This window comes from Electrona antarctica (assembly GCF_951216825.1).
Source record: "Electrona antarctica genome assembly, chromosome: 8".
Taxonomy (NCBI): Eukaryota; Metazoa; Chordata; class Actinopteri; order Myctophiformes; family Myctophidae; genus Electrona; species Electrona antarctica.
Window position 1 is genome coordinate 43,006,330 of NC_136789.1, and position 22,161 is coordinate 43,028,490.

The 22,161-nt window shown below is 43.1% G+C and overlaps 1 protein-coding gene across 5 annotated transcripts in view; it reads right to left on the reverse strand.

Annotated features, from left to right (window-relative positions):
* Positions 1-8,767: 8,767 nt before the first annotated feature.
* LOC306928489 (acetyl-CoA carboxylase) overlaps positions 8,768-22,161 on the reverse strand; it is a 74,241-nt gene continuing 60,847 nt past the window's right edge. For all 5 annotated transcript variants that reach the window (XM_079508651.1, XM_079508652.1, XM_079508654.1 and 2 more), the window contains 7 exons: positions 18,705-18,840; positions 17,316-17,493; positions 16,641-16,753; positions 15,526-15,680; positions 13,532-13,702; positions 11,126-11,262; positions 8,768-10,562 (listed from right to left, as the gene is read on the reverse strand). In XM_079508651.1, the coding sequence (XP_079364777.1) occupies positions 10,436-10,562; positions 11,126-11,262; positions 13,532-13,702; positions 15,526-15,680; positions 16,641-16,753; positions 17,316-17,493; positions 18,705-18,840 (1,017 nt within the window). In that variant the 3' untranslated portion in view covers positions 8,768-10,435. The remainder of the gene's footprint in view (positions 10,563-11,125; positions 11,263-13,531; positions 13,703-15,525; positions 15,681-16,640; positions 16,754-17,315; positions 17,494-18,704; positions 18,841-22,161) is intronic.

Consider the following 22,161-nt stretch of genomic DNA (forward strand, 5'->3'; position numbering starts at 1 on the left):
ATGTTCACAAATACCCTTTTAAGCATTGTTGATAGTGAAGTCAAAACCTTTACAGAATGGACACTTCAATTGTTAGGCAACTCAGCTCCTTTGTAGCCGAACTGAAACACAATCAAGCCTCCATATAAGCCAATGTGAGAGATGTTGTTTGGCCTAGGGGGGTTTGCCTATTAATACATCAGGAGCAAATGAATAAATTAATAGCATATTAAATCCTATGGAGATGGAACACTTATACCTGTGGACATTGTCGTGAAGTTGTTATTCCTGAAAAACATTCTATTGCATTTTGAGATAGAAATCTTTTGAAGCTTTTGAATGAAATATTATATGAAGTTAGATTTACTCTTTGTTGTTTGCCTTTTTGTAGTTGATCGATTTGGCCTGAGTTCTCTAATTTGATTTCTTTTTTCTTTATCTTCTTCTTTTTTTCTTTCTTTTTTTGCTCAAGGCTTCCACTTCCTTCATGAAAATCACTCACATACACAATTTTATAATCAATGCCCACAGTAATAGGATTCCTCTGGCCATGGGCAATTAATACAGTTTTTTTCCTTTTTTTTCTTCTTGTGCTGATCTCAAAGCTACGAGACATTGGCTTCTCCTCATTTGCATATTTATTGCATTGGACTCAAATCTGGCGAGTGATTGATGTGGAGCCTGCCTCCTGAATTTTTAGCGGTCCATTATTATGAAAAGAAGGGAGGGGGCTGAAGCATGTCAGTGTACTTTTGATTAAAGTTGAAGAGGACAGAATCATAAGGGTTCCCCACCTACTTTCTCATTCCTACACTGCATGAATTGGGCGGCAGTGTAGAGAATATTTTTGCCATAGTTCAATAAGCTACTATAATAGACTTATATTAGATATTCCTGATTCTAGATCGGATTAAACTACCAAATAGATGTCACTACTACATAAGCCAATGTATAATGTAATTTAAGAACGCTGTGAAAGGTTCGCTGCAAAGTGCTTTAGGGAGCAATACATAAATAAAAATAAAATGCACAGAAATAATAAAAATCACAATTATCAAGGTCTCTTGAATGCACACAACTTGAGCGTGAGAATTTGTTCAGAATTTGGTCTGAGTATGTGCATACATCAATCAATTATGTGCATACATCAATCATGTGAAATACCTCACTAGCATCAATGCTGGGGCAGACATACTAGCAAGAGGGTTGCAGAAGGCCCTCAAGCAACAGATGTGAGGAGGTGGAAATTGAAGGGGCAAGGTGGTTGTCAGGTATATGCTTTAACTGGGTCTTGAGTCTAGACCTAAATACTGAAAAACATGCCTATAGCGAAAGTCTGAAGCTGATTCTAGATGGAGGATATGTTTTTACTGTATCATAATAGATTGACAGGTTGTATTGTTGCATTCTGTGAGTGGAGAGTTCAGGTGAGTTTTGGGGGACTCTATGGGGAGTATGCAAATCAGCAATAATGGCCTGTCCATATGTGTTTGAGTGTGTGTTTGTGTGTACCCCGATATTGATGATTTGATTGGCTGAGCAATGTGTGTACCCCAATGAATCCCATAGCTACGATTTGATTGGTGGAGCATGCCCAGCTTTCATGTGTCTGTGTGTATACCACGGAAGTGAGGATAACAAGTGAGGGCAGAAAAGTGAGGTCGCCCTTATTGTCACTGGCCGGAATGTGATGATGTATGATGATAACACAAGTGTGATTTTAGATTTTTGTCTTACACAAACATTAAATTCCCATTGACAATGAATGGAGAATTTACGTCGACATGTTACGTCAGGATGATACGATGGTAAGAGCGCCCTCACTGTTTTTTGAAGATGCATGTGCAGCAGAGTTCAGGGGAAACCTGAACCCCCCAGATTGAGACTGGTGTCGCTCAATTGTGGGCGTGTTTCGGTGGACCAGCAGTAGTGGAGGATCAACCAGGGCCCAATATGCAAATATACTGTAGGGCAGGCTTATACCGGCCCATAACCAACCAGGGCCCAGGATGTGTGTGACGTAGCGGGCTGCGCTGCTCTGATTGATTGCAGATCTAACCAATAGAGTCCGTTTGAGTCTTTTTGTAACCGCCCCTTGGGGAAAAAAATCAAAACACAGAGGGGAACCAGACAAATATTCACCCAGTGATATTAGTATGGCTACGCGAGGCTATAATTAAAGTGCCTTAATTCCTTCCTTTTGCAAATACTTGATACTCAATCAATATATGCATCAAACACTCCACAGCCACAACACCAGAGGGAGCAATAACCATGATCTGGTACCACCATAGGGGTACCTCCACAATTTAGAACAAACATTCTCATGCCTCATTCTCATTCTACTACTCTGTCACCAAAATGAGTTCCTATTAAAGGATGTGTAACACTGGTTTCTTTCCAAATTACTGTAGGCTACTACGTGCTGTACATGTCTGACTAATACTGTATTCAATCAATCAATCAATCAATCAATCAATCAATCAATCAATCAATCAATCAATCGTGTTTCTGGGTGTTTCTAAGAATCTGATATAAACGTATACGTATGTGTTTGTACCAACTCAGCTCTGGGCAGTAAGATGTTACAGCACTAACTGAATAAGATGCTTTAACTTCAGTATCTTAATTGAATCTAAGCAGGCAACAGCTTCATTTGATGTACATTAACTTGTAAGGGAGGTGATTTTGCAGACCAAAATGTTTCAAAGCGCATACATTTCATAGGCTAGGTTAATACATTACATACATTATACAGACAAGCAGTGGTTTCAGCAGTTTTGGATTATGGCTGGGATCAACCATCCTTCTCTCTCCTCCTCCTGAGCTGTCACGTTATCTGGATAGCACACTGTTTATCTAGAGGGTTACATCTGGACTTTATGGATTCACCTTGTGCACTACATGACAGAAATCATTCTCTCTCTTCCCCTCCATCCCTTCTCCCTTCCCCCACCTCTCCCTTCTAATGTGAGCTGTTGCCGAGTCCGAAGACCACCACACATCTTAAATAGTCAAGGACTTATTTGATAATGAAGAAATTCACGTTAAAGATGGTGTGCCGTGATTTTTTCCACCCTATAACATGATCATCTGGTATTATTATTATATAAGGAGGAAGTTGTTTTTCTAAAAAGTGTACAGAATGTTATGTCGACACGCCCACACCAGTTCATTAATTATGCCTGGTTTTCCTGGTGGGTGGTGATCCACCTGAACATAAGCCACACACACAGCTGTTGTTGTATGATAAAGGGGCAGGGGTTAGGGGAGGGGATGATATTGTGATGTCACTATAACACTGTTTTTGGCACGTTTGACTGTCAAGGTTTCAGCCTCCAGGAAGAAACCCTAAATACAAAGGGAAGACATCATTGCACATAACCTCATAAACACATGAAAAACGGGATAAAAATACAAAAATCATCCATCTTTAAGTTTTGAGCAGCACCTTAGTAACACTATATGATACTTTTCGCTACCCAGTCGAGAGACAGAAATGTTGGCAATGAGTGTTTCTGAAGCAGAGAAATTCTGTTTGATCATGAAATCCTTCTCGGGTATATAGTGTGTTTACGATTGTTGGTATGATTGGAAGGAACCCTTTACCACAAGACTGTTGGATGGCACAACGCTGTGTCTCATGAAGCACAATGATTTCCCTGGTTGGTTGCCTTTGTCCTTCATAGCCAGAGGACACTGGCTACAAATCCTACCATTCCAAAGACCCTATGAAAGGCAGTAAACGGACATTTCCATAGGGAGTTGGCTCTCCACGCTCCAGTGATATGCCTGTAATGCATGCATTTTAATGTGACTAACCTCTCAAAGTGGGCCAGTGCTGAACTGATGTTTGCATTCAGGCAAACTCTTTTAGTCAGCAAGTCTGCACTGACTGTGTGTGTGTGTGTGTGTGTGTGTGTGTGTGTGTGTGTGTAGTGTAAGTGTTTAGATGCCTACAGTACAATGTATAGGTGTGCATGATGCTGACTACACTACTAGTATATCAAGGACTTTCTCCATACTACTTCATACAGCTTAGGTGGAACCATTAGCAATAGGGTGTAGGATAAGCATCACTAAAATGCAGTCATTATCATTATACAGCCTTCAGTCAATTAACTGAAGTTCAATTTAGGCCCTTAATTCAAGCAATTGGTTCCACTTTTACCAAATTAATGTTCTTCTTTTATAATGTCTTTGTTTGTTTGGTGTCTTAATTTTTATGTTTGTATTTCAATTGTAATTAGGGTCTTGTTTTTGTCCTCCTTTTTTCTCATTGGCTCCCATGATAAACTAATTGACAAAGTTTAGTTTTGTCTATTAGTTCAGGCCCACGGGGCTGGAACCCTGTTTTTCAATCTATTGTTAATTTTGTGTGTACCGTATTTGTATAATGTGTTTCTCTCTTTTTCTCTCTCTCACTCTCTCTCTCTCTAGCTATCTCTCTTATTGCCTCTGTGTGTGTGTGTGTGTGTGTGTGTGTGTGTGTGTGTGTGTGTGTGCGTGCGTGCGTGCGTGCGTGTGTTGGGCTGATAGAACTGATAGTCTGTCCTATGTAGGCCTACTGTATATCCACCTTTTTCCCGTATCAATAATTTGCCTGTAAAAAACAAAAATACTACATTTTGGGGTGCGAGTGCATAAAAGAGAACCTGGGCGAGTTGGGTGTTGTGGTTAGCAGCAGAGTAGGCTGGGGGTAGCCCGTTCACAGGGAGATGACAGGCATTCTAAATAGGGTAATGACTTCTCAGTGGCCTAGCCCTGCCACACTCGGCCCGCCCTTCCGCGTGGAGCCGGCTGCCTCCCCTCATTTCCATACCAATCAATGACCTACAGTAATAACAGTGATGTATGTGCCACAAAACGCAGCACACTGGCCGCTGACCTTTCCCACAATCCCGCATTGGGCAACCTCTACCATCAGCCCACCATTCACCATTCACCTCCTCCCTCTCCCTCCTCTCTCGCGCTCCACCGCTGCATTTCATAGCTGCCCTGACGGTCGCAGCTCGCCACACTCCAGTGCCTCTATGAATGCTAATGTCAGGTCGGGGGGGAAAGAAAGCGGAGGAGAAAAGAGCTGCCGCCTGGCCAACGGAGAAATCTCACCTGGTCTGCACTGCACAGGTTCATCCATACAGCTTGTTATTGTGCATACTACTGCTCACGTTTTATAAAGTCTAATTTATACTACTGTGGCTTATACCTTAAACGACAGTCTCATCCCCTATTAGGCTACAGCACAGTGTGTGAATAGGCTAGATAGAGACATTCCCTAAAAGTTTTTGTTGTTGTCGCTGTTGCTGGACAGACAGCAAAAATGCAATATGCAATATAGAATATCAATTATACTTACGTGTCAGTGTCATTTCTCATTTGCTGTAGGTTTTCGCCTGCCTCAATGGTAAACAAACAACAATCATGTGTTATCCAGGGGACAATAGCTTTTAAAAGTAATTCATTAAATCAATATTTGCAGTGTTTATTTCTTTTTTTGTGTATTACTGTGGTGATCAGGCATATATAACATGATTTATACAAGGAAAGGATTGTAGTTCTGAGGGGTCATTTGATCTCAGACCTCACAACCTCTCCTCTGTTTGGCCTTGCTCTAATGCCCCGCCCTCCCCTGTCTGCAGCAGCTTGTGAATTAGCCTTCACCCCCCCTGTCATCCTGCTATTCAGTATTCCCCAGCCACTGTTTACCCAGCACGGGCAGAATGAGAATGTATGCATTATGTGGTGATGATCAGAATGTATTGTAATCTTTGACCCTAGCGGCAAATTTCGAATGGGGATTAGGGATTAAGCCTAAAGCTGGTTGACAGACTGCTTTCTTGGCCCCAGAGAGTAAAGCCTTATTTATACGTTGTAGCACCACACAGTGTCGCTCGCTGAAAAGTTACTGAATAATAGCCATGTTAACTTGATATTCATAGCAATGGCTTAACACATGCAGCCTCCCTTGTATACTGACCCCACTGCATTAGGATACTAAACAGTTACAGGATTTATTTGAAATTGGGGTAGACTATGTTTATACAGTTCTTGTAGGTGGAAATGTTATAAATGTTATAATTTCTTAGCTTATCACAGATCAACATAGGCATACAACAGGACTGTTTAACAACACAGGTCAAGGTTAGGGCCCAAATATGGCTGGCAAGCACACCTTAAAGCCTCCAAATAGAAATGAAGTTAAAGTTTACTGACTAGAAATATTACAGAAATAATAGCATCTCTGGATAGATAGATAGATAGATAGATAGATAGCAGTGTTGGGTCAGCTACTTCGAAAGCGTAGCTTGTACAGCTACAAGTAGCTCATGGCAGTAGTTTGATCAAGCTACATTTATGCCCCTGAAGAAATGTTGCCTGAAAAGCTACAGCTACATAGAAAAAGCAAGCTGAGCTACATTGACTGAGCTACTTCTTTTTCTCTCTCTCAGCGTTAAATTGAGAACGTACATGTGGCTCTCTCTCAACTGAGTTTTAGGAACAAAAAAAAGTTGAGGAGACTGTTACATTATGACATTTGATCGTCCTCAATCTACAGATATCTTAATTCTTGGTAGTATATTAGGAGTATACTGGTAGTCTACTAGGGGTAGTAGTATACTACTATAGTATAATATACTGGTAGTATACTAGGAGTATACTGGTAGTATACTATAGATAGATAGATACTGTAGATAGATAGATATAGATAGATAGATAGATATAACTTGAAAATAATCCCTACATTAGTTATTATCCTTTTTTTATATAGGCTATATTTAAGTTGTTTGTAGCCTAGTTAGAGCATTCCATCATAGGTAAATGAAATGTATTCAAGGGGGAGTGGTTAACCAGGCTAACAAATCATAGCTGATAAATCATGGATGTTCTGAGTGGCGTTGGTTGGCCTGCATGCCGGCGACATCACATACTGCCATCTAGTGTCTGCTCCACAGGCTCCTAGACACATAATACACCGTAGTCGAAAAGATTTCAAGTGATCCTCAATAAGTGTGAGACCAATCCATCTCACCATGCCCCCCCCCTCCCCCTCCATATATCTCATATCCAGACACACTCTCGAACAGATGTGCTCGTCATACAGACAAACACCCTCAAATAAAGATGTGAAATCATACCCGGTCTGTCTGAAGAATAGGCTGCTTTGCATTGAGAACGCGGTTGAAATAAATGGCACTTGTCTTCTTGTCTCCACAATCCTCTTGCTGTCTGCAGAGCTGGAGCACAGCTGGGGCCTGCATTCACTGATTTGGGTCGTATGGGTCCCCATGCCCATCCCATCTCAATCCTGCTTCATTTATGCTGCGTGGTGGTGGTACGGGCCCAGGCTAGATCAGCTATTTTTGTGTGTGCGTGTGTGTGTGTGTGTGGGGGGGGGGGGGGGGCAAGTGCAATACAGTCGTACGATGAAGTACTGTAGCCTAAGCCTAGTATAAATCGGGCTGCAGCCATGGGGCTCCAGACTCGTGTGTTGAGGCTGCAATCAGACAACCCCGAGGCTCTGTAAAGATCGTCGTTCTCTTTCCATCTCCTCAACTGTTGCATACATAGGCCAACACATATCCACTAATTGGAATTCTGCAACTGGGTCACTGGCATTATTGTCTCTTGAGTCTCAAGTCAAATCGTTGAGACCCGTGAATGTGGAATTATGCTCGTCTCGGATGCATGATGATTGCGTTGCTTCTCTTTCTATCGTTATCCCCCCCTCTCCATCTCAACATACATACCACCCCACCCCCCCTTACATTGCCTCTGTCATCGACTGTCTCCATTTGTCCACTGTTGACTGTTCCATCCATTTCGCTGTTTGAAAGCGTAGTAGCCTATAAACAAATCATTATGCATTAATGCTACAATGCATTAAGATGATTTTAATATTATTCCTTTATTGCAGCCTAATAATGTAAAAAGTTGGCTATGCCTGCCCTGAACAATGACTCGATCCTGCCTCGATTTTGAATGCAACGGGTTAGAATGCATTGTATTTGGGGAAACAAAGTGGTGCATCTCATTTTAATCTTGGGGAAGAATTGGAACAAGAATGGCACAACAGCTTCCTGGAAACGTTTGTTCTTTCCTTTTTCAAATCCCCATCGCTTCATTCAAATGTTATAGTGGAAGGACCTGGTTCTGCAGTTTGTCTGTGATTAAAAGAAGAATTAGCCAGCCTAGCATGCCTCCACAAATGAGCAAAGCCCTCTGGGAGAGCAGAGGGACCAGGCAAGTCACATTTCCAATTATAACACCAAATGAGTCATTTTCTTATTGGGCCTCCAATAATTGTGGTGGGTATTGAGTGCATGCAACTCAATTTGTCTTACATATTTGTTGGTAGGACAGTAATAGAGTTGACAGGGCCAAGGGGAAGATATGAATGACACACACACACACACACACACACACACACACACACACACACACACACACACACACACGCACGCTTCAGCCGCCTTAAGACGGTTGAAGTTTAAAATCCATAAGAAAGAGATGTCTGTGGGTAGACGAATAAGAGACTATCATTTTAGACTAGCGCAATCAGAAAAGGTCTCTCCAGTGTATCAGACTTGATTCTGATTACTCTAATTAATGAGGCTTCCAGTGACGTGATTATCTATCTCGAAGAGCATCAGTACATAAAAAAACTACTGATAAATTAAATTAGTGCAATTCAACGACTTCAGTTGTTTTTGTCGATTCTGTATTCTTACTTACTACAGCTAGTATAAGAAACAATTTCAAAGTTTACACATAAAACGGCACACTATTGTATGTTCAGCAACATTTATTAAGTTTGCAACGTGATAAGACTCACAACTGTTATCTGGTCTCCAACATCATCCAGGAAACAACGAGACACTTTGTAACATAAGAGGATCCATGTGTCCCAATAAGCCATACAACATTGTTAATATTTGCCCTTTCAGCAGGGTTTAGGATACTGTTGTGGAATGACGCATGTCATTGGAATTAATGTATTGCAAGACTTCACATTTTTTTAAACACCATAATACCATATCATATATCCAGGATGTATCCCCCAACACAGAATGCTTGTATTTTCTTCTAGGAAGGTCAGTATAAAAAAAAAAGTCACAAAGCCGCAAAAATTCAAATGTAACAGTAAACTTAAGATTACAATTAAAGTTACAAAATCACAATTTAAGTCACACAGCATGTGTAAGTCCAGTGACATACAGTAAAGCCGTTATGTTCTTTGACATAACTAATATTAAACAATTTAGTAATTTAATTGAAAAATATTTTCTAGGGGAAAAAAAAAAAGACTGCTAGAGAACCATCTCTTTTTGTTTTAATGATTGTGTTCTCTTTTTTGGGGGGGGGGTTAAGCCTCAATAATTGGAGAGAATGTAGCCCAAGGGAGGAGAATCCACTTTATGAAACAGTATGCGTCCATTACTGCCATAATCAACTGTGTATGTGTGTGCGTGAGAGAGATAGGGAGAGTGTCTGTGCACATACACACCCGATTCAACGCTGCAACACTGTGCGTGTGGTGTGTGCTGCCGGATGCGGTGTGAGGGACCAGTAAGCAGTAAAGTGCATTCAAAGCAGCATGTGTGTGTGCAGTGTGAGGGAGAACAGAGGTGGCAGCTGCTATTCCGTCTCCCGTGGATTTGTTGTGTGGCTGGCTGCCCACAGCTCACTCCGGGGTACCTGTGAAACAGCAAGGGTCTGAATGGGACCTTGTACCTACGCCCCGCTGGGCTCTTCTGTCCTCGTGTTTAAAGCAGACAAGAACCCCCCCCCCCCCCTAACGTACATGCTATGGTGCCCCCCCTTCTCCCAGTTTTTGACCAGTAATTAAGTTCTCCCTAGTAAGGTGTGTGATTTTTTTCCACCATCACTCCCTGCAACATGGTAACTTTTCCAATTTTGCATCAATTGCTTCAAATCTTTATGTGCAAACCTTAAAAAAATTAAGGTGCCTTTTTTGGACTACATCCCGAATTCCTGAATTTATTTCTATGCATTTTCCAGTTCAAACAGAACAGAGGCCCAATTGATTATCACAAAACAATAACAGCCAATTGTGCAACATCTCTGCAACCCGCAATGTTGTGATATTTCTGGTCTCTGTGTCATTTTTCCAAATTGCACTTAAATATACAATACAATTAACTTATCTCCACACACACTACTGTACCACCACATGTCAGAACATTTACAAAATGTTTAAGGTTGAGGTCAGTCGCACTCAAATTCTCTCCTGCTCAGAATCATCGCCAACAAGCTTCATCAGTAACTTGGCTGCCGTCAAGAGGCCGTCAGCTTGGCTCCTCCAGCTCTAGATTCCAGCCCAGGTCCTACAGTATAGTCAGGAGGAACAGGCCTGGCTAAAATGTGGGGTGTGGTCTGAGCAGAGCCAGGCAGGAGAGAGAGAGGGCAGCCCCCCCGCGTCCCCCCAGTCATTCTAGGAGGAGGCCGGAGCCTCCATGGTGGTCAGGATACGAACCACCTCAGTTCGCTGTGTGGGCGAGATATGCTGCGTCATGTGAACGATGGAGTCCATGGCAACTTCTGGGTTGGCTTGAACAAAGCTGAGAAGAAAGGAAGAAAGGATAAGGACACTCGTGTGAGAAAACGATATAATAATGGCAAATGGTAGTGGTGGAAAGTAACTATGTACAGTTTTGAGGTATTTGTACTTTACTTGACTATTTCCAATTTCCAGTACTTCTACTCCACTAGATCTCAGGGGCAAATATTCTACTTTTACTACACTACAATTATTTTAAAAAATTTAGTTACTTTGTAGATTTTTATTATTATTAAAAAACATACATTAACCAGCCCTATATACTGTACATTTCGGCCATTTGAAAATAGCCGATCTACTTTTAGATTTAGGCATTCGGCACAGTACTTTACTTTACTTTCAGTACTTTTTACTTTTGGTACTCAAGTACATTTTGATACCAATACTTTTTTACTTTTACTCAAGTACAGTTTGAAATCCGGACTTTTACTTTTTCCATCACTGGCAAATGGTGCTGGGAGAGAGGTGTGTGGGGGGGGGGGGACTGGGACTGGGGACTGGTGAAAATTGGCGTTGCAAAGCAATATCCCACTTCTGTCAAAGTGCATTATTGAGAGGTGTCACCTGCGAATCTGCTTGAGGATGTGGTCCCTGCGGATGTACTTGATGTTCTCGTCGACCACGGACCTCGCACCCTCGTCTTCGGCTAGCTGCCTCTCCAACCACTCCACCACCTCCTCGTTGCTGTCCCACAGATAGGCCTGCCACACAAGGTTATTATAGTTAACTAAAACTAACGAAAAAACTAAAAAAAACAAAACATTAACTGAACTAAATAAAAACTAGAAAAGGAAAAGAATCACAATAACTAACTGAAACTGTATTGTGTGTTTACAAAACTAACTAAAACTAACTGAAATGATAGACAATACCTACTCTGGCCCTTTTCAATCCTGCACCTGACTTATTTGTCAGGTGTAGGATTGAAAATGGCAGAGAAAACTAACAAAAACTAAACTAAAAGCATTGTCACAAAAATAAAAACCCGCTCTAAAAACTAACAAAAACTAACTGAATTAGAAAGAAAAAAAAGACAAAACAAATTAAAGCTTAAGTATAATGAAAAGTCCAAAACTATTATAACCTTGCTGCAACGAGGAACGACTTGGCATTGGATACCAGGGCTCAGATATTCAGCAAGGCCTCATGATATCAGCCATCAACAATGGGTGAACAGGCGTGGAGAAATGAGAGCTTGATTCGTGGTGACAGTCGTGTTTTTTCAAGGTCCAGTGAAAATAAAATAAAGATCTACAATTGATACAGCCAAGTACTAAATGGTCCTAAAAGGCAGCTGTTGTAGAAATTAGCTGAAAATAAACATAAATGGCAGCTGTTGTAGAAATGAGCGTACAGCGCACGCACGCATGCACGCACGCACATCAAAAGAAAAAGCTTAATGTCTTGTGACTGGACCTGGTACTGAAAAAAATTAGTATTCATGAGTGCTGGCATGCCTGATCCCAAACAAAGCCAGGCTGGGGGCTTAGCAAAGATTTCCAGGGCGTTAATGGTCTGGTGCCTTTTTATGAACACTCCTGCTTGTAGTCCACTAGAACATTTAATGCCCTTATTAATCATTTTTAATCTGTTTGCTTTTAATTAAGAAACAGCGTGTTGCTCTCCTATCTGCACGTGCCAGGGCTGTGATTAATTGTAGCTTAAGACAGGCAATCCCAATTGGAGTAATGCATTAGCCAACAAGAGGGTCACTACTTGAGATTCTTCAAAAGCTGCTCTGGCTGTAGCAACCCCTGCAGCTAGTCCTCTAGCCCCAGTCTGGCTGTAGCAACCCCTGCAGCTAGTCCTCTAGCCCCAGTCTGACCCGCGGTGGACAGCGTTTATCTCCATGGGGTGTTGCTAGTTTTTTTTATCACATACTGTGTCAATTCAGCGCCACTTAATGCATATAACGATTGTTTACATTGGAGTAGGATTACTGCCAGGCAGTAATAAGAATGCTTGCAGTTTAATTGTCTGACTTACAGTACCTATACATTACTAAAATAATACTGCCAGTTGTTACCGTGCACTTCTTTGAAAGCTGAAGTGGAAATGGATATCCATGGACTTTGTGGGTCAGCTGGACCTTAGTTATATCACACTATGGCTTGAAAGCTATAATTATCAGAGCTAGATTGTCTGGTTCTCCCAGGATTCTCTCTGTTGCAAATGAATACAGCTGATTCTGCAAACTGGTTAAATGGAAAATGCCAAGACAATCATTATTTCTGATAATTTGTAGGAAAGGCATGAGAGTGGATAAAGCGGGTTAATGCTGAGTTATAATATCTTGCTTTTTAAAGTGCTTTCATTACCACTAGTGTAGTCAAACTGCTGTTTTACATGGCGTTGTTATGGCACACAGTCTTGCAAGTGTGCAGGTATGTTTATTTTAAATTGTTTAGTAGAAAGTAAAATCCTGTGTTAATGTAGCCATTTGTAACTCTGAGAGTGTATGCATGTTACATTTGTGCACTCCGAGTTAAAGGTGTACAGTGTATAAGTCAGCCAGTGAGTGGTTAATATAGTTAACTAAAACTAACGAAAAAACAAAAACTAAAATAAAAAAATAAACATTTTCGTTAACTGAACTAAATAAAAACTAGAAAAGGAAAAACGACAATTTAACAATGTTTACAAAAATAACTAAAACTAACTGAAATGATAGACAAAATGCCCTTAGTATTAGTTTTTGTCAATTTATTTATAAGCTTAATTTGTAACTGAATATTATTTTTTAAATGCAATCTTTTCTTGAGTTTTGAATCCCTTTTCAATTGAAAAGGGATTCAAAAGACTAAAACGAATACTAAAAATAATAAAAACTAAACCAAAACTAGCAAACCCGCTCTAAAAAACGAACTGAATTAGAAAAAACGAACTAAAACTAAACTATAATGAAGAATCCCAAACGATGAACAGTGAAAAGGGATCTGGAAGGAGGTCAGCAGCAGCAGCAGGTCTCACCTTGACAGCGCCCTCGGCCTCTACGAACCAGCGGCGCAGCATGGCGTGGATCTGGCCGTCGGTCAGCTCACTGTTGGCCGCTTGGATCTTCCTCTTCACCGTGTCCTCTAGCAGCAGACGCCGCAGACGCCAGTAGAAGAACTGACGGGACGTTGGCCATTCCAGAATATCCTGGGAAATGTTCAAATTGACACAAATTGTGAAAAAACCTCTCTAAAAAAAATGGCAGATTCTGAGGTTTGATGGTTGGTTTCCTTATCCTGTTCGCTATGTAAAACTGTCATCATGTTATCACTTTAATTAGATACGTGACTACATATTTAAACACAAACAAGCTGGTGGATCATGTAAGCACAATGTTCCACGCTGGAACCCCACTCCGAGACTTTGTCGTTTGTGTTGCCTCTCTTCTATGCTTTCTCGTTTACACTGTCCTATCATGAAGCAGCGAAAAGGTGAATCGATCCCCTGAAATTGGATACAACAGTACTTTAATGTATTGGTTACAAATTAATGCGGAACTTTGTTATTCAATATCGAAGGGAAACTAATTTGTCATTTCATAAAATGTGAATGTCAACCGTGGGAGGAAAACAAGCCCACTAGCATACAGATATATATTAGAGCTGATCCATGCAGGTACAGTACAATGGTTTGGCACATCATTTTATCTACGTTTATTTTAACTTTTGTTTATTTTAATGGTTAATGTGGTTAAACGCTAACGTGACATGGATGCGTTCCAGGTCTCAATGGATTAACAGTTGTATCAGCTATTATCGGTGTACCCACCTCTTCTGCAGAACCTCATGTACTACCTAATCTAATGTATGATGAGTTGGCTGTGTGATTCTACAGAACCTCAAGTACAAATGTAGGAAGTATAGGGCTGTCTGATTCTGCCAACAGCATCATTTTAATTCTGACTAACCCTTTTATTGAGTTTGGTCAGGTCTGTCTCTAAACGGTGGAACCATTGGCATGTAAGCCTGTATAAGAATGTCCGATTGCTTATCTATCAAAAGTTATGTTTTTTTAAGGCATTTGTTTGCTTCATATAGAAACTACACACACACACACACGATATACTGTATGTGTGCACATATACACGCAGAGAGAGAGAGAGAGAGAGAGAGAGAGAGAGAGAGAGAGAGAGCACACACTTGTATTTATGTGTGAAGGATGGCTTTGGGATGGAGCAGGATGGGGGTAGCCCCGGGCAGGTCTGTGCTGGGCTGTGCTGAGGTGATTGACCAGGGTCATCAGAAGATAATTGTGAAGACGCGTCTCATAGCGCCGAGCGAGATTACAACATTATTCACTGGGGAGGTGCAAGCAGCAGCAGCTAGACTGATGCTAGCCTCCAGGCTTCCATAGGCAGGTTCATGCAGCACTGCTTTATTCACATGCGACACTTTACTACCTCTGCATGCATGACAAAGATAGCTTCAAAACACAAAGAAAAATACAAAACGGATGAAAAGGATCGCCACGTCGATAGCGTCGATGCCGTCTGATTTTGACTGCGATTTCCAGTGGTGTAAAGTAACTAAGTACATTTACTTAAGTAGTTAGTTCTTAAGGACAATTTAGAGGTATTTGTACTTTACTTGATTATTTGCAATTTCCAATACATCTCAGATCCAAATATTGTACTTTTGCCCCACTACATTTATTTGAAAACTTTAGTTAGTAGTGACTTTGTAGGTTTTGATTATTATTACAAAACATACAGTAACCACTTCAGCTCTGCTCACTCGGTTGGGCCATTTGAAAATAGCATATCTACAAGCTCACAATGCGTCGCAAATACATTGGCATATGCTCCAAAGGTAATAAGACAATCTAGGCAGCGTAGAATATTGGATTAAATAGCGGGGAACACGGGTTACGCAGTAGAACTGTTAAGTTCAGTTAACAAAATTGTTTTTATTTTAGTTTTATTCGTTAGTTTTAGTTGACTCTAAAAACCTTGCACCACACCACCCTCTCACCGTGATGACGCCTTTCTCCTGCATGCGTCCCGGGGTGTCGTGGAGGTCGGCGAACTGTATCGCCACCTGGTGGTAGATGGGCAGGAGAAACTCCTCGCGCTCCCTCAGTTTGGTCTCCAGCTCCTTACGCTCGCTGGGGCTCAGCTCTGGAGTCCCTGGACGGTTCAGGACACAGCAGATTAAAACCCATTAAGACCTGACCCCATTCTACAAATGTCTTCTAAATACTGACAGTTTTTATTCTTCTTTTAATAACTAATACATGAAGTATGCAATCAATTACAACACGCTGTGGGATTGTATATACTATTTCAGTATAAAATAATCTCAAACCTTCCTTCCCACAAATATTATTAGTGGCGGAAGACCGAGTCTGAATTAGCTGCCGGTGGTTAGCATTTCAGGTTAGCCTCCTCCACCACAAACGCCTGGGCTGACTTGACTTCTGCTGTCAATTTCAATCGTTCAACTCTCCCCAGCCCTTCCTGGTCACCCCTCCGTTCCTTCAGTCCACCCCCCCCCCCACCCCCCCCAATCTGGGCCTTGGGGGAAATCAATAGGCGAAGAGAAGGAGAGACAGTGCAGCTGCTGATTGATCTGAGCCCGCTGTGATTGACACGTCTCCCTATTGGGGGGGTGGGGGGGGGGACGATACCATCAACCTCAGATAAAGAACGAGGGTGACACTGCACATGCTCCTAACCTGATGTATTATACCTCTCCTTACATACTGTATGCGCATACGCACACGCACACACACACACACACACACACACACACACACACACCGGGAGAGCGATGGAAGATGCTATGAATAAGAACCAGGTAGACTATGCACCGTTTCCCCAAACAGTGGGTCCCGTTTGTTTTTTGTTTCCTTAATTTTGTATGATCATTAATATTATATCAAAACATTTACAAAAAAAAGCTACATTTTTCATGAATTGAAAACAAAACTCATGATTTTTTTCAGTAATTTCAGAAATAAATGAAAGAAAAATCGAAGAAATCCCATAAATCAGAAAACAAATCTTTATGGTGTAGTGAAAATAGCCAATCTGCAAGCTCATTGCAGATCCACACACGCACGCATGCATACACATCTGGGGGCTCACCCAGTCTTTCGGACAGGCCCATGTAGACGGGATCGACCCTCCTCATGGTCTTCACCAGGTCTTTCTTCCTAAACTTGATCTCCACGGTGCCTTCGGGCTCCAAAACTCCACCTCTGCACATGAGTGGAGAGACCAGGGAAAGAGCAATTATAGCCATTTATTTTTGTTTGCAAGCTGGCCTCTCTGTTTTTGAGGGGCACTAGACCCTCCTATGGCCAGCTCTGGCTCATGTAGTGTTGATTTAGTCACCTAAAACTATGATGAAAAATGTTCCGTCAACTACTGTTTTACACTGAGGAAAACTGAATAAAAACTAAATGAAAACTAAGCCATAGTGAGTATGACTAAACATATTGACAATTTAGTCAACAAATAAAAACTAGACTAAAATGTTAGCGAGGGACTAGTGGAGAATAGATCCAGTAGAACTAAAAGACAAGTCATGTTATGCTTGTTTGCATGCTGAAAATAGCAGATCTACAAGCTCACAACATTACGGCACCATCAAGGCCCGCCAAAATACATTTTAGTCGACTGTAGATTTAGTCAACTAAAATCGTATATTTAGTCGACTAAAACTAGACTAAAACATTCCAGGTGACCAAAATGTGACCAAAACTAAAAAGACTACGACTAAAACTAAATCAAAACGTTGCTGTCAAAAACAACACTAACCGGCTGTCCTTGTCGGCATACATCTCCATGTGGCGGGGGTTGATGGTGGGGTCTATGACCACCCAGGACCCTCCTCTCAGCTCGGCCTGCGGCGGGATATACACCAGCACCGGCTGCTCATACTCCCTGAGGCCGTCAACAATGTAGGCTCCAAACTTCAACACCTGGTCGTACATATCTGAGGAGATAAGAGGGAATTCACAATTTAGCACGTGGTCATACATATCTGAGGAGAGAGGGGGAATTCCCATAATATGACGGACTGAATACAAGGGCTGTGTGACACATTGACGTTTGTTGATTAATTGTCACACAAACTAATTGCGATTAACGATTTAATTGTGTTTTCTGGCATTGGAAATTTGGAACCTTATGAATAAAATATATTTCAGAATAGAATATATTTCTGTTTGGCTTTTAGGCTGCATAATAAAACAAGTGCACAGGGCAGGACAATTAACTGAAATATACCAATAAATTAATGGCATTTTTATACATTAACAACACTGCTAACAGAAGCATAGCCAACAAGTCAATTGTAAACTGGGGTAAACTGTCAAAAGGATCAAGCAAATTGTCAGTTAACACTAGAACCAATGTGTCTGCTGTTGCATATTCTTAGCAGGAAAACAGAGATATTATTATGATTGTCATTACTGTGATCAGCAGGAAAACAGAGATATTATTATGATTGTCATTACTGTGATCAGCAGGAAAACAGAGATATTATTATGATTGTCATTACTGTGATCATGCAACGCTTAATTTACTGTATATGTAGTTGCAACTCTCGCACTCAAACTTATGGTGTGGCTCCGTATGGTAGGATTCTAGCGAGGTGTGTGAAAGAGAGAGAGAGAGAGAGAGAGAGAGAGAGAGAGAGAGAGAGAGAGAGAGAGAGAGAGAGAGTGTGTGTTCCATTCAATTTGTTTTCACATAATGTTCTACGTTTCAGGCTGAAACCTTGCCCACATGTGGAGTCATACAGTATGTCATAGCTATGCCATCCACATTGGTGTCATGTCCTACTTTTTTAGTAGTCGCAAAAGCAGTGGTGGAAAAAAGTACTCAATTGTTTTACTTAAGTAAAAGTATCAATACGGTCATCATGTTACGGAGAACTACTCCGTTACAAGTAAAAGTCCAGAATTTAAAATGTACATGACCGGCTATTTTCAAATGGCCAAAATGTATATAGGGCTGAAGTGGTTCATGTATATTTTGCAACAATAATCCAAATCTACAAAGTAACTAAAGTTCTAAAATAATTTTAGTGGAGCAAAAGTACAATATTTGCCTCTGAAATGTAGTGGAGCAGAAGGAAAATAACTGAAAACCCTCCACCACTGCTCTAAAGTAGCCATTGATTCCACGGAGAATGATTTGTACCTTTCATTCCTCCAGAGAAGCCCCTCCAGTTGGCGAACACCATGAGAGGCAGGCCTTCCCTGTTCAGGTCTTTGATGGCCTGGGCTGTTTTGAAGGCAGAGTCTGGGAACCACACCTGGCCAGCCTGTTGGATAAGCTACAAAGAAAAAGGAAATAAACAGATTCAATGCAAACTAAAAAATATGCTTTTGCTATATTGAACAGCACTGATGTCATATTGACCACCATATAGGCCTATAGAGTTCCACAGGTTCAATATTTGCCCCTCAATTGATCTAGTATAAAATTTGCAAAAAAGTAAAAAAAAATAAAAAATGCAATATTTCAAAACGTATTAACTATTAAAAAAGTTTAAAAAGTCTTCACGGTTTCCAAACAAGCTGGACATTACATTACGTTTCTAGGTGAAAGTGAAGGAAGAGGACTGGTCCAATGTTTTTTGGGGGAATAATATAAATTGAATAATAAATGGAAACAGCAAGAGTAGGCACCCTTCTAGAGAAAGCCAACTATCCATCCATCCATCCATCCATCTTCAACCGCTTATCCGTAGTCGGGTCGCGGGGGCAACAGCTCCACCAGAGTGCTCCAGACTTCCCTCTCCACAGCAACATTAGTGACTTCCTCCTGGGGGATTCCGAGACGTTCCAAGGCCAGTGAGTCGATGTATTTCCTCCAACTGCGCCTTGGTCTGCCCCGGGGTCTCCTCCCAGTGGGACGTGCGTCGAGGACCTCCCTAGGGAGGCGCCCGCGAGGCATCCTAACCAGATGCCCGAACCACCTCAGCTGACTCCTTTCCAGGCGAAGGAGCAGCGGTTCTACTCCGAGTCTCTCTCGTGTGACTGAACTTCTCACCCTATCTCTAAGGGAGATGCCAGCCACCCGTCGAAGAAAACTCATTTCGGCCGCTTGTATTCGCGACCTTATTCTTTCGGTCATGACCCACACTTCATGACCATAGGTGAGAGTAGGAACGAAGATTGCTCGGTAGACAGAGAGCTTTGCCTTCTGGCTCAACTCTCTTTTCGTCACAACAGTGCGATACAGCGACTGCAATACCGCCCCTGCCGCTCCGATTCTCCGGCTGATCTCCTTCTCCGTCCTCCCCTCACTCGTGAACAAGACCCCGAGATACTTGAACTCCTTCACCTGGGGTAATGCCTCATTCCCTACCCGGACTGCACAATCCACCGGTTTCCTGCTGAGAACCATGGCCTCAGATTTGGAGACGCTGATCCTCATCCCAGCCGCCGTACACTCGGCTGCGAACCGGTCCAGTGAGAGCTGAAGGTCTTGGACCGATGGTGCCATCAGGACCAAATCATCTGCAAAAAGCAGTGATTCAACCCTTAGGTCACCGAGCCGAATACCCTCTCCGCCACGACTTCGTCTCGAGATCCTGTCCATGAAAATCACAAACAGGATAGGTGACAATGCGCAGCCCTGGCGGAGGCCAACCCCCACCGGAAACGAATCCGACTTACTCCCGAGCACACGGACACAGCTCTCGCTTTGGGTGTACAGAGATTGGATGGACCGCAATAAGGTCCCCCTCACCCCATACTCCCGCAGCACCTCCCACAGGACCTCCCGGGGGACCCGGTCATATGCCTTCTCCAAATCCACAAAACACATGTAGACCGGACATGCATACTCCCATGCCTTCTCCAGGATTCCTGCAAGAGTATAGATCTGGTCAGTTGTTCCACGGCCAGGACGGAATCCACATTGCTCCTCCTGAATCTGAGGTTCGACTATCGGCCGGACCCTCCTTTCGAGCACCTTGGCGTAGACTTTCCCAGGGAGGCTGAGTAATGTGATACCTCTGTAATTGGCACACACCCTCTGATCCCCCTTTTTAAATAGTGGGACCACTACCCCGGTCTGCCATTCCCTCGGCGCTGACCCAGACTTCCACGCAATGTTGATAAGGCGTATCAACCAAGACAGCCCCTCAACACCCAGGGCCTTCAGCATTTCTGGACGAATCTCATCAACCCCCGGAGCTTTGCCACTGTGGAGCTGCTTAACTACCTCAGTGACTTCCTTCCGGGAGATTGACGACGATCCCCCATCATCCTCAGGCTCTGCTCCTGTCAGGGAGGGTGGGTCTGATGTTATTGGTTTAGGAGTTCCTCAAAGTGTTCCTTCCAGCGCCCTACGACCTCCTCATTTGAAGTCAGCAGAGTCCCATCCTTACCGTACACGGCTTGGATGGTTCCCCGCTTTCCCCTCCTGAGGTGTCGTACGGTCCTCCAGAACAACTTTGGTGCCGCCCGAAAGTCCTTCTCCATGGATTCCCCGAACTCCTCCCACACCCGCTGCTTTGCCTCAGTCACAGCCGCGGCTGCTGCCCTTCGAGCCTGTCGGTACCCTGCAACTGCGTCCGGAGTCCCCCGGGATAACATATCCCGGTAGGCCTCCTTCTTCAGTCGGACGGCTTCCCTGACCTCCGCTGTCCACCAGGGAGTTCGAGGGTTACCGCCCCTTGAGGCACCTATGACCTTCTGGCCACAGCTCACAGCTGCAGCTTCAGCAATAGAGGCTTTGAACATTGCCCATTCCTGTTCAATGTCCCCAACCTCCACAGGGATGCCAGAGAAGTCCCGCCGGAGGTGGGAGTTGAAGTCCTTCCGGACAGAGGTCTCCTCCAGACGTTCCCAGTTCACCCGCACTACCCGCTTGGGTTTGCCAGGTCTGTCCAGAGGTTTCCCCTGCCATCTGAACCAACTCACCACCAGATGGTGATCAGTTGACAGTTCAGCCCCTCTCTTCACCAGAGTGTCCAAAACATACGGCCTCAGATCAGCTGACACGATTACAAAATCGATCATTGATCTTTGGCCTAAGGTGCTCTGGTACCAAGTACACTTATGAGCATCCTTATGCTTGAACATGGTGTTTGTTATGGTCAGTCCATGACTAGCACAGAAGTCCAATAACAACTCACCACTCGGGTTTAGATCCGGGAGACCGTTCCTCCCAATCACGCCAGCCCAAGTATCTCCGTCATTGCCCACGTGTGCGTTGAAGTCCCCCAGTAAGACAATGGAATCCCCCACAGGTGCCCCATCCAGGACCCCCTGTAGGGTATCCATGAAGGCCGGGTACTCTGAACTCTTGTTCGGTGCGTACGCACAAACAACAGTCAGAGTATTCCCCCCTCCCACCCTAAGGCGGAGGGAAGCGACCCTCTTGTCCACCGGGGTAAACTCTAACGTACTGGCACTCAACCGGGGGCTTGTGAGTATCCCCACACCCGCCTGAGCCCTCACACCCTGGGCAACTCCAGAAAAGAACAAGGTGTACCCCTTGTCCAAGAGTTTGGTTCCAGAATCCTTACTGTGTGTGGAGGTGAGCCCCACCAGGTCTAACCTGTAGCGCTCAGCCTCCCGCACCAGGTCCGGTTCTTTCCCCACCAGTGTAGTGACGTTCCACGTCCCCAAAGTCAGCCTCT